Source organism: Camelus dromedarius, chromosome 3 (genome assembly GCF_036321535.1).
Source record: "Camelus dromedarius isolate mCamDro1 chromosome 3, mCamDro1.pat, whole genome shotgun sequence".
NCBI classification, from domain to species: domain Eukaryota; kingdom Metazoa; phylum Chordata; class Mammalia; order Artiodactyla; family Camelidae; genus Camelus; species Camelus dromedarius.
Genome location: NC_087438.1, coordinates 114,885,522 through 114,898,306, shown reverse-complemented (window position 1 = coordinate 114,898,306; position 12,785 = coordinate 114,885,522). Strand labels below are relative to the sequence as shown.

At 33.0% G+C, this 12,785-nt stretch overlaps 1 protein-coding gene across 1 annotated transcript; it reads right to left on the bottom strand.

Moving 5' to 3' along the window:
• Positions 1-1,871: 1,871 nt before the first annotated feature.
• On the bottom strand, positions 1,872-2,862 carry LOC105093523 (olfactory receptor 2L3). Its single transcript, XM_010985397.3, has one exon. It carries the CDS (start codon positions 2,808-2,810, stop codon positions 1,872-1,874), a length of 939 nt encoding a protein of 312 aa, XP_010983699.3. The 5' UTR covers positions 2,811-2,862.
• Between the last annotated feature and the right edge of the window lie 9,923 nt (positions 2,863-12,785).

Here is a 12,785-nt window from a genome sequence, read left to right as displayed (position 1 = left end):
TAAAATTAAATGAATGGTCACAAATGGAAAAGAACACTTTTTTCATGCAATGTTTCAGAAAACAATTATTAACAAAAAACTAACCATTTACCTTGTAATTGAAGATATAGTAATCAAATGAGTAAACAGATATTTGAAACAAAAAGACATTTCTTGTTTCTTATACAAAGTCCACAAATTACCAGAAATTTGAGGGGGGTTATTAAAATGCCATTAATTAAATTTGTATTTAAAATTAAATACAGATTTACAAGGAATGGACTTGTAGAAATCAATGGGATGACATTGATTTATAAGATAAATATTTTTAGAAAAACATCTTGAAAATAATCAGCTCTACCTATACTAAAATTTATATTTTGATACAGTTTAACAAGTTTCATCCCCATGCTTTCAAAACCTATAAAAAATTCAAATAATTCCAGTAACATAAACAGAAAGATTCTTTTCAAAATTCAAAACAATCAAAAATTAATTGCAACCTACATTTGTCACCAGTGACTGAAAACACTGAATTACATTGCTAAAATTTTGAAAAGTGTAAATTTTGATGAAAATAATTTTGGAGAAAAATGAGCCCCCCCAAATCTTATAATCAATAAAAACATTGTATAATAAAACATAATTTTATTATGTATAAAATTTTGCCACAGAGTATTCTTTGTAAATTGTAATGCATTTCATAACTAATGAATTAATTTTGAAGAAAAATAACTATATCTGAGCACCAATAATTGTACTTTTTTCTGATTTCTGAATAAGAAGACATATTTTCATTGTGTGCTGTGTCTTGCAAGTTAAGTAGGATGTGACCTTTCTCTTCCCTGCTGCACCAGAGAGGTAAAGCACATTTTTCCACTGATTACTGATGAACAGTGCTAACACTTCACCCAAGAAGTGCACCTGAGCTAATGGATTTTTACTGAATGCAGTGGTGGGATTGGTTTAGGAAAGTGACTAAGCCATAAAATGGATGGACTGCTAAAGTTGGTTCATAAAAGTTGACCTTCCCGAATACATTTCAGTAGAACCATGGGATGTAGTGGGTGGCGAACAAAATCTCATCTGAGAGACGTTATCTAATGCAAGATCTGTAGTGGCTACTTAAGATGTAAACCGAATATGTCCTGAGTGAGGGGGGTGGTTGCAAGAATGTTTTTGATTTTTCGAATTCCCACTAATTGTACTAAATCTTGACCCACTCATAACCTCACTATTTACTGGACCTCTGTTGGCATCTTCAAGTCCTTGCTGTGGATCTGCAAATACACCGGCATTAAATCACTTCCTGGGGATGCACTACACTGAAAGAAACAGAAACCTGTCATTTTCCCTTCAGAGTGGTATAAGGACTTCAGAGTCCCTGATGAAGTGTCAGCTAACTCTCTTAAGTTTCCCTAAACTGAAAGAAAGTATAACTGTTACTAGCAAATTCTATGACTACTGTAAGAAGAATGAGAAGTCTTCTGGCTCTTGGTTTGATCTAGACTTTCAGAAAACTTTTACTTTTATGTTTCAGACATATTGGAGAATCAACTGAAAATTGTGGAACTTTTATAATAAATGACAACTTCAGTTAGACAGTTTCCATTTTCATTTCAATATGACAAAACCATTTCACTGACAAAATATCAGGAAAAAATTAATGCTTTTGAAATTGATGAGGAGAAATACACCATGAAGAAAAAAGAAAAAGGCTTGAAAAAATATATGTATATACTTACAAGATAATTTCCTCCACACATGTGTGATTTTCATCTGCTCTAGATTAATTTTAGTCCTTGAATTTAATGATAAAATATTTTGAAATTGCTGTACACTGACAAATGGATTTATACCCAAGACCTAAGTACTCATGCCAAAAATTTTGTCTACATATTCACAGAGCAAATTCTCTGAATCACTCTTCTCAAGGCCCCCATCACCTCCTTGTTTCTCGGGCTATAGATAATAGGGTTGAGCATTGGGGTCAGGACGGTGTAGAAGACAGCCAGAGCTTTGTCCTCTGCTGGAGATCGAAGGGATCTTGGGCGCAGATAAGTGTAAGCAAAGGGCACATAGTAGAAAGTCACCACAGTGAGGTGGGCGCTGCAGGTTGAATAGGCCCTCTTCCTCCCTTCTGCTGAGCGCATGAGGTAGACAGCAAGGAGAACATGGCCATAGGAACATGCAATAATGACGAAAGGCAGCACGAGGAATAGGGTGGTGCTCACAAACACGGTGTACTCATAGACCCACGTGTCCATGCAGGCCAGAGTCAGCATGGCTGGGACATCACAGAAGAAATGATTGATGGCCCTGCACCTGCAGTAAGGGATGTGGAGGGCATATGTGGTGTGGGCACAGGAGTTGATAGAGCCCATTATCCAAGATCCTGTTATCATCAACACACACACTCTTCTGCTGATCCTGTTGGGATAGTGCAGAGGGAAGCAAATGGCCACATAACGATCATAAGCCATAGATGTCAAAAGCAGTGTTTCTGCACCTCCTAGAGTCAAGAAGAAGAAGCTCTGAACCCCACACACAATGAAGGAGATAGCTTTGTTTCCAAACAGATAATTGGAGACCATTTTGGGGACAATGGTGGAGATGTAGTTCAGGTCAATGAAGGAGAGCTGACTAAGTAGGAAATACATGGGGGTGTGGAGATGGGTGTCCAGACAGATGAGAAGGATCATGGAGAGGTTGCCAAATAATGCCACTAGGAAAATGAGAGCAATGAGAATAAAAAGAAACAGGCCAATTCCTGAAGGAGGGAATAACCCCAGCAAGATGAAATCAGTTGATGTTTGATTATAACTTTCCATAGAGCACTGATATTACTATTTATCCTAAAGGTAGACACAAAAGTGAGTTAGATCTAAAACAATAAACTATTTCAAGTTATTATTTTAGTCAGACTGTGTATTATTTAAAATGCTACAGTTCTTAAATAATCTGTTGTGAAATCTGGAATGAATCTTTATTGTCATGTAGCAATTAAACAAAGTCAATGTCTTCTGCATCCTCAGAAGAGAGGGGTTTCTGAATGCTGTAGTTCATGTAGAATCTGTGCCTGCATATCTATGCATCACATTCCTTGTGGATTTCATAAATCTACTCAAGCTCTCCTGGACAGCATGTGTTTCATGTCTCTCCGTAACACTTAAGTGTTAAGCATTGCTTCATGGCACTTTGTCTTACTCATTTAATTTTTATGTTTTATTTTCTTTGTCTTACTCATTTCATTTTTACATTTTATTTTCTTTGTCATACCCATTTAATTTTTACCTTTTATTTTCTTTGTCTTACTCATTTAATTTTTACCTTTTATTTTCTTGTACTTAAAACTCTTTCCAATTTTAGATTAGTGTGTAAATTTAAGCACATATATAAAATATCTCCCTGTTAAATCCCAATTATCTTGATGATAAAAAAAATAGATATATCATAAATTAAAAGAGAACAGGAGAGCATAAAGCACAAGAAGAGATGAAATATTTCAGGACCCTTTGAGGAAGGAATCTGGTTAGAGGAATGATCAGTCACTTACACGGAAAAAACAAAATGGCCTCCTCGGAGTCTTCTTCGTGGAAATGGGAGGAGAAATTCTCCAGAGACATTGTAAACAGACAAACCCTACAGATTATACCGTGTTTTAGTTGCAAATATTCTTTTAGACCCCCATGTTACCATACTTTTAAGCAAATCTGTAACATGGAAGAGGAAGTTGCATACATGTACACATACACACAAACACAAGTACACATTCATAAATGAATGTACAATGAGGTAAAATGATTGGGAAAATGTAGAAAAGAATACATTTTTAAAAAAAGACTTGAATCTTCAAATATGTATGAGACAGTATTATTTCACAAAGTAAACATCATAATATATGTAAAAGAAAGTGTCAGGTAACAAAGTTGCTTGCAAATTAAAAAAATAATAATAATAAGTGAAAGTTTCATAGACAAAATGAAAAAATATACATATATACACCCAAATTAAAATAAAAGAACATCAACAAAAACACGAAAAAAGATTGTCAATTTGAAAGGATAGGAGAATTAGATAATTGATGTAAGGGAACAAATGCATGCTTATTTTCATTCCTAGAAATGCATGTAGCAAAATAATAATGGCATTAATAGCATCCAAAAAACTTTTTTTTCAGAACTTGTGTTTATGAGCCGCCATATGCAAACAGTATGAACAGAATACTGAAAACTAAGTGAAAACTTTTATTGTCAATAGTTCCTTGAAAATTCCAAATGCCTTTTGAAAATATTTTCAGACAATTCTCAATAAATATAAATAAATATATTGTCCTAAAAGTGTCCTGACAGAGAAAATACTAATAATGAGAAGGACTATTTGGGTAGAAATACTAAAATATCCTCATGTTTTACACTAATTTATATTTTTGTATTTTACAAATACATCCTGGAACAACACTGCCAACCTTGCCACCCCAGACACAAAGTGGGACGTATCCATGTTGTGAAAGGATGGAGAGGGAGAAAGATAGTTGGAGGTGGGGAGATGCGGAGGGAGAAAGTCTTCATACACAGTGGCCGCAGTAGAGTCAAGAGATGTTTGAAATTTATTCATTTAAGCATTAGAAAATAAGAATATTGCTAAAAAATATGGATAAATAGAGGGTACAAAGTGTTAAAATAATATAAAATATTTGCCTTGGGGATCAAGAGGACTGGGTTATGAAACCATTCTTTCATCCTGTAAGCTATTGAGATCATACGCTTGCTTCACTTGAAAAAGATATTTAAGTGATGTCAAACTGATGGTACAGTTAAAAATCAAACTCACAAATAACATTATACTCAACGGTGAAAGACTGAAAAATTTTTCCTTTAAGAGGAGAAAAAGCAAGGATGCCCACTTTGGCAATTCTAATTTACGCACTACTGGAAGTAAAATTATCTTAGTTAACAAACAACATAAAATTGTTAAGAGTCCACCAAAAATCTGTGAGAGCTAATTAACAAATACAGCACAGTCGTAGGACATAAAGTAAGTTTTATTTCTATGCACTAATAATATATAATACTAAGAAGTATTTTTAAATGATTACATTTACAGTATCATGAAAAAGAATAAAATCCCAAGGAATAAATTTAACAAAGAAGGCAAAGAATGTTGGAAAACTGAATATGAAGATGGAATTACTACCACAAGAAAACTACAGATGCAACGAAATGTCTGTCATAATCCCGATTAGATTTTTGGTATTAATATAAAAAAGTACATCCTAAAATTCCATGAAATCTCAAGGTACTTAGAATAGTGGAAAGAATCTTATAAAAGAATTGAAAAGCTCACTATCCTGAGTAAAAACTTTTTACAAAACTACAATAATAAAAACGGAGGAGTATTGGCATAAAGACAGACATAAACCAACCAAGTAAAATAGAGATACAAAAACATAAATAAAAACATTTCACTTATGTGGTCAGAGGATTTTTGACAAAAGTCTCAAAAGCCATTCCCAGGGGACCTTGTTCCACCAAATGCTGCTGGGAAAACTGGATATCCACATGCAATTAACAAAATGGGGCCGATTGCCTTACACTGTGTACAAGAATTCACTTAAATGGATCAAAGAGCTAAACATAGAGCTAAAAGTATAAACTTTTAGATGAAACCATAAGGAAAGGGATTCATGACATTGCATTTAGGTTGTTCTTTCTTGGATATAACACCAAAAATGTGTGCAACAGGAATAAAAATATAGATAAATTGGTCATTATCAAAATTTTTAACAAACTGTGAATTGATGAACTTTATCAGTAGAATGAATAACCAACTCACAGAATGGAAAATATTTGCAAAATATGTATCAGATAATGCATTGATATAAAAATATATGAAGAAATACATAACTCAACAACAAGAGAAACTAGTTTAAAAATGGGGGAAGCTCTTAAACATTTCTCCGAAGAAGTTATACAAATTGCCAATAAACACAGGAAAGGTTCCTCCATATCACTAATTAGTAGGAAAATTCAAATCAAAACTACAGTAAGATACCACATCTCACTCTTAGGTGATGGCTATTATTAAAAACAGTACAGGAAAAAAAAAAGTGTTGATAAGGATATGAAGAAATTAGGATGTGTGCAATACTGGTAGGAATGCAAAATGGTGTAACCATTATGAATAATGCTATTGCAATTTTTTACAACAATAGACATAGAACCATCATGTGATCCAGCAATTGCCTTTCTGAGTATATGTCCAAAATGATTGAAAGCAGAGTCTATCTACCAACAGGTATTTTTATACCCATGTTCCTAGAAGATTTATTCTCAATAGCTAAAAGGCGGAAGCAACACAAATGTCCACCAACACAAATGTAGACACACACATACATTAATATTATATATGTATATTTATACATAAATATATATGAGTATTATTCAGTCTTCAAAAGAAAGGAAATTCTGTTACATGCTACAAAAATGGATGAAGCATGCACAGATTATACTAAGTAAAATAAGCCAGCCATGATAAGCCATACACCTAATTCCACATACATGGGTTACTCAGGGTGATAAAATTTATAGAGATGAAAATTGAAATGGTGGTTGCGAGGGCCTGGGAGATTACAGGAACGAAGAGTTAGTGTTTAATGGGTAAAGAGTTTCAGTTGAGTAAGAAAATAACGTATCCTGGTTTGATGTGGGTAATGGCTGCACAATATTGTTAATGTACTCAATGTCATTGACCCATACACTTAACAATGGATAAAATGGTAAATTTTGTAATACGTATATTTACTACAATGAATCAGTCAAAAAAGTAATTTGAATATAAGTGAAGTTATTTTATATTTGGAGCTCCAAATATATTGTTCAAAACTTACAGCAGGGTCCTCAGCTTACGCAGAGAAATCGATCTTCCAATAAAATGTGGCCTCTGAAAACTTGCAAAAGGAAAAAAAAAAAAAAGGAACAGCAACTTGTTTTATAAATACCTTTGGATTCAACACAATTAGCATGTGAGACTTTCCAATAGTATACAATTTATATTAGTAATTTAATTATTAGCAAGTTAATAATGTAATATTTGAAACTGCCGATGAAATTATAATTGTTCCTATCACATATATTTTATATGTCTGTCTATAAAAATGTTTCCATGAGGTAGTTAATATCACACTCTAACGGTGAAAAAAAAAATGCCAAATGTAAAAAAAAAAAAAAAATGAATGGTACATTATAACTCATATTTGATTCCATGTATCATTACCACCAATGGAAATTTTTTGGGCTTTTATGTTGTATTGTTTCTAGTATTCTGTAATATATTACTTAACAGACCCCCTGCATTGACAGGGAAGCAACTTTGACTATTAAATATCACCCTTGAACTCTTCAAGGTCTAATGTGAAGAGGGGATTTTTTTCTTAGGTTACAATAAAATTCAAATAGCTTATTTTCCCGTTTTATTTTGTTTTTATCCACTGGAAGAACAATATAAAATCCATTTTAATTTCAAAACATTTTGAATCTCTTTGATTTTTAAAATTTATTTTAAAATATTGCAACACAGGCATCAGCATTAATTACACTGTAAAATGGACGAGCAAGCAGAAAATAACTGATTTTTTTTTACGAGAATAAACAAAACTTGAATCTGGACCATGTCCTAAATAAAAGAGAAAGTAAAAGGTGAAAACTTTTATTGCCATCTTGGCACCTGGAATATCTCAGGATATGCTCCAGGATTAAATTGAATTTAATCTTGACCACTATCTCTTGACCTTGACACTGCTGACATTTTATAAATCATGAAAACTGAGATTCAGAGACTTAAAGTGATTTTACCTTAAAATATATATTGGGGAGGTGGATTCCCAGATTTATTTACCTATCTGTCTAGTCTGTCTATCTGTCTATTTATCTATCCATTTGCCTGAATGTATCTCCTATCTGCCCTCCCTTATACCTCAAATATTAAATATTTTGAGATAATGAATCTGAAATAAGGGTGGGCTGCTTTTTATTCACAAACAAACGAAAAAGAACTGAAAAGGAAGAAAGAAAAAAAGAAATGGAAGTTACAAAATAGAAATTATATGTATGTGGCAGAAGGTCAAGAGTATATGTGAAAAGTTTCTTAAAACACATATAAAGTTATTTCAGTGTTTCTAGTTCACTCATTTTGACATATTCTATTTACTAATATATACACACACACATAAATTACAAAAATGGTCTCTCAAAGCAGCTGCATGAAATCCAATTCATGTTTTACTCCCAGCACAAAATTGTCCCTACCTAGGAGAATTCACTTGCAAAGAAACAACCATTATCCACCGTCCAATTCAGATTGTAGATATACATATTCTATATGATAAACAAAACCATCCAAATGCTGCCCAAATTTCAAAGTGAATTACATATGACCATCTCTCGAAATCAATATGCATCGATTTCATTGCAGATCTTTTTCTTCCTATGTTATATTTAGAGTTGAAAATAAAATACTGGAAAAAGCCTCATTTTAGTGATTCATGTGTTTTATAGAGCATAAAGGTTTTAAAACTAGGGTTTAATTCTTATAAAGATAAAAAAACTGAATCACAGATATATGCAGTGAATTATTCAAGGCTGTTGGAAAACACGGAAGAGTGTCCTCTAGAGACTAGATAATGCAGAATTTTCCACTGAAGTATATTTTTATACCTTACTCTCTCCTCACTTTTCATCAAAACTAGTCTCAAGGATCATTCTTGATTACAAAAGAAAGCTGGTGTGATTATTTACAGAGATGCAGCAAGGTGTAGATTCACATAAGAAGCGTTTGTAAATTGGCTTTGCTGAGAATGTTATAAGAAATCTGAAAAGTGTCTAAAGCACAAAACCCTCTCCACCAGAGGATAACCTCCTCCATTCTTAAGATCCCTAAGATACCCTAATATTCTTGAGCTTCCCCAGCCTGACTTGCCTCATTCATGTGCAGGGCCGGGAAATCAGTAAACCTGGTTACCAGGTTAATTTTACTGGGAGGTCTTTAAATGCATTAGTTATATGAAGTCAATTGTGGTTCCGCAAAATGGACTGATCATACGTCAATCTCAACGTCTGTATTGAGTTACTTTTCATTGCCATCATTTATCTAGAATTGACAGCACTGCCACATGGCTTTTATAGAATCAGAATCATGTTACCCAGGACGGTGTCCTCTGGAGTCTAGAAAAGCCTTGTTCTCCGTGGTACCCTTACATGGAGACCTACCTAAGGCTATTCCTTCAAGCGTTTCCACAGCAGGATCAACTAAAGAAGGGGCAAAGAGTACAGAATAATTTGTAATCGTTTTTTGATAGTATTTAATAATCAAGTGATGGGTATTGTTAATTTTTGAACCCGTAAAGTTTGAGATCCATATTGTTTACAATATAAAGAGACCTAGAATACACAGTGAGTATTTGTGTATGTATGTTTTGTGTGTTATAATTCATATCATTCCATGAACTTGTCCAATGATGAATCAGCATTAATAAACAGGCAATCAGGTAGACAGGCATTTTTAAAGACAGAAACTGATTGTAAGTTTGCGTCCTTCAAATTTTGCTTTGCAATGAGAATGCTTTCAGTCTGCTTTATGACTCAACCCGTCAGAGAGCGCTGAAGTTGCAAACTAGATATAATTCTAGCTCACCTACATATAAAGAATTTAAGTTTAGAGCATTTAATAACTATCTTAATCTGTATCTTTTATGTGGAATAGGCACAAAGAAACACTGGAATATTTTAACTGTCCATTAGATAAAACTTGCCATCACCATTGTTTACATTTATCTCACTTATCACTACAATCGCTTGATGATGCGATTTCAAATTGTTTTCGTGTATGTGATATGCACAAAATCTCTACAAGTTTGTTTATTCAGGAATTGTTACTCTTTCACTAGAAAATTATTGATGTGTACAGGAAATTTTAAAAAACAAATAAATAAAATGCCAAAGTTAAAAGCATAAGCCACTTCAATGTCATGTAGTTTGTGTTTGATAACCAAAAAATGAATAACTAGAACAAAACATATTATTTGTTACCTGGATTATTTTTAGAAGTTATCCTTTAAATTATATATATTATATATAATTATCCATAGATAGTAATATTAGCCATTAATATATATAACATTACTTTAACCATTTTTTTCATATAAAATCCAGAGAAGCAATTTCTAGGTTTTGATTAGAAACTGTGGACTCATGTGAGGTAAAAGAATAGGTAGGAAGTAGTATTCAGATTATAATGGGTGCCAAGTAATCACTCTTCATTTATAAAAGCTATTATAATAAGTAGAAAATAAGGTAGATTGTCCTTCACAATCTTTATTGAGGATTGTGATTCTTAAGTGTTAAGTATCACTTGAGCACATCCAAAGCATCTTCCAAGACCCTCTTCTCACTTTGCATTCAGAAAGCACATTTACGAGTCAGCTCCAAAACCACCATCTGTTGTCCATTTCATACTCTTTAATTTTTCCTGAACAACATTGTATAAAGTACAGCCACTCGCTCAACCTCAAACGTCCTTTGAAAGCTTTTTCCCTAACTTAACCAACTCTTACATACAATGCGTCACTCATTTCCCAAACGGGTTACCTTCAGTCTTGAATGATTTCCATCCAAACAGTAACCCACACTGCCCAAAGCTTAATACCGCAGAATTAGCACCTATGTGATTACACAGCATGCTTGCATGGAAAGCATCTCAACTCCTAAGGAATAGAAATTGTGTTACTGGTCCTGTTTTAAAGCATTCTCCACTTGGCTGCAATTTATCCCATCTCCAGGGAATACATCAAGAGCTGTGGATACAATGCATCCACACTTCATTAATGACTATCGCTCTTCCTTCAACTTTCTTTTTGTTTTTTTTCCCTATAAATATCTTAGTTCAATTTTGGCCAAGTAAATTCTTATACTTGACATCCTCTTAAAATTCATGTAAACTTTTATTATATACTTTTCACAGAATACCATGATTAGTCTCAATTATATTTCAGAATACGGTGTACTTTAAGGGTAAGCCCATGTATTATTCATCGTACATCCAGAACAGTAATTCAAAGACAGTATCAAGAGCTGCCTTTATTATCAACTTTAGTGTTTTCCTGTGATTTTACAATCAATCATTTAAAAATCAGATCAATTCTCAGAATTGTATGATAACACATTTTAAGTTTAAAAAGAGCTTCATATCTTTTTAAAAAAATGTGACTAAGTGAGCAGCCCATCTATTTTTAAGGACACATATTTTAGTACAAAGTATTTGTATCTTTTGTTTATGCCAAGCTCAGTCAATTAAAATGTTCTCTTTGGAGTTCTCTGGCTAACGAGATGCCTAGATGTATTTATTATATAAAAAAGTACTGAATTCCACATAAACTTCTCTTACCTACTTGCTCAAGAGTCCCTCCTCTTCTGTGGTGAGTAAGAATAATACAATTAGTATTAGTACCTTTTATTATTTCTGTATTTTCACAAACTCTCTGGCTTAATTAGCTGACAGCAGTCCAACCATCATCATATAAATGAAGTCATTTTCCAAGTAAACGTCTTTGAAAATTATCCAAGCAAATGTACATATATTAATCTTTCATCTCTGCAATTGACATTTTAAACATCTCCATGGAAACTCAAGAGCAATCATGATTCTAGGATTCTAGACCTTCTTTACCAGGAGACTTAGTCTAATGCTTTTCTTTTTTGGATTCACATAGAAATTTCCACTGAGACTTGGAATGTAGGTAAATTCACTACTAGGCTGTGATGGCCGTGTGCCAAGTTGGGGGAAGGTCCTCTGAGAACTTCTTTAGATGTTTTCACGAGTGCATTTAGGGTCAATACAGTAGTGAAGAAAACATCTTTATACAGACTTTTCCAGTATTATTATGTCCCTGAACTTTATTAAAACATATATTTTCTATATCATAGTTCAGTAATTGTACAGTAATGATATGTCTGTACAGTAATGATATGTGCATGAATTTGGCTCCCAGTTTTGAATGCATTAACCAAACATTTAATACATTAAATGGAATGTGGTTAGTTTAAAAAAAACATATAAGCAGAAATTCTTAACATATCACACTTATGGAAGTTTTCTTTCATTGATTTTAGGTATTATATATTTTCAGTTATATTTCCATTCTGTTGGAAATATTCACTAAACTACAAAACAACTTTCACTTGTTAAGCTTGTAAAAATGATCATCATACTTCGGTGGAATGATGTTTAGAAAATATTCAACATCACTTCTCAGCCTATTGGCTAAGATCAAGTGTAGAAAATATTCAGCAATGTAATTTTATTGCAGATCATACCTTAAATATTCTTATATTTCTCATAGTTTTATAAGTGAATTAACTACACCTTTCATTTGGAAAAGGGAAATACTGAGCCAATTAAATTTTAAAATATGTTTAAAAAATGATTTTAAACATATTTGATTCCTGAATTACAGTGTGTCTCAGTGAAAACGTCTTTAATTTAGAGTTCTCCGGGCTTCATGGAGCTAGATGTCTGTTTCTCTCCCCAGATTTGGGAAGGATCTTTTTATCATTATTACTTTAAATATGTTTTCTGTCCTCTTTCTCTTATATTCTATTATATCATATTATAGGAGCCTATAATATGATTCTGATGCTATAAATAGCACCCTGAAGGGAACAGTGGTACCTTCACAAGACTCGTTCCAGGATCATATTGGCCAGTCCTCATGACTGAAGAGTCTTCAGACATAATTCACCTAATTTCTCAAG

What these genes read in the sequence shown, in the direction of transcription:
- LOC105093523 (XM_010985397.3), bottom strand. Translation starts at nt 2,810, where the DNA reads ATGGAAAGTTATAATCAAACATCAACTGATTTCATCTTGCTGGGGTTA.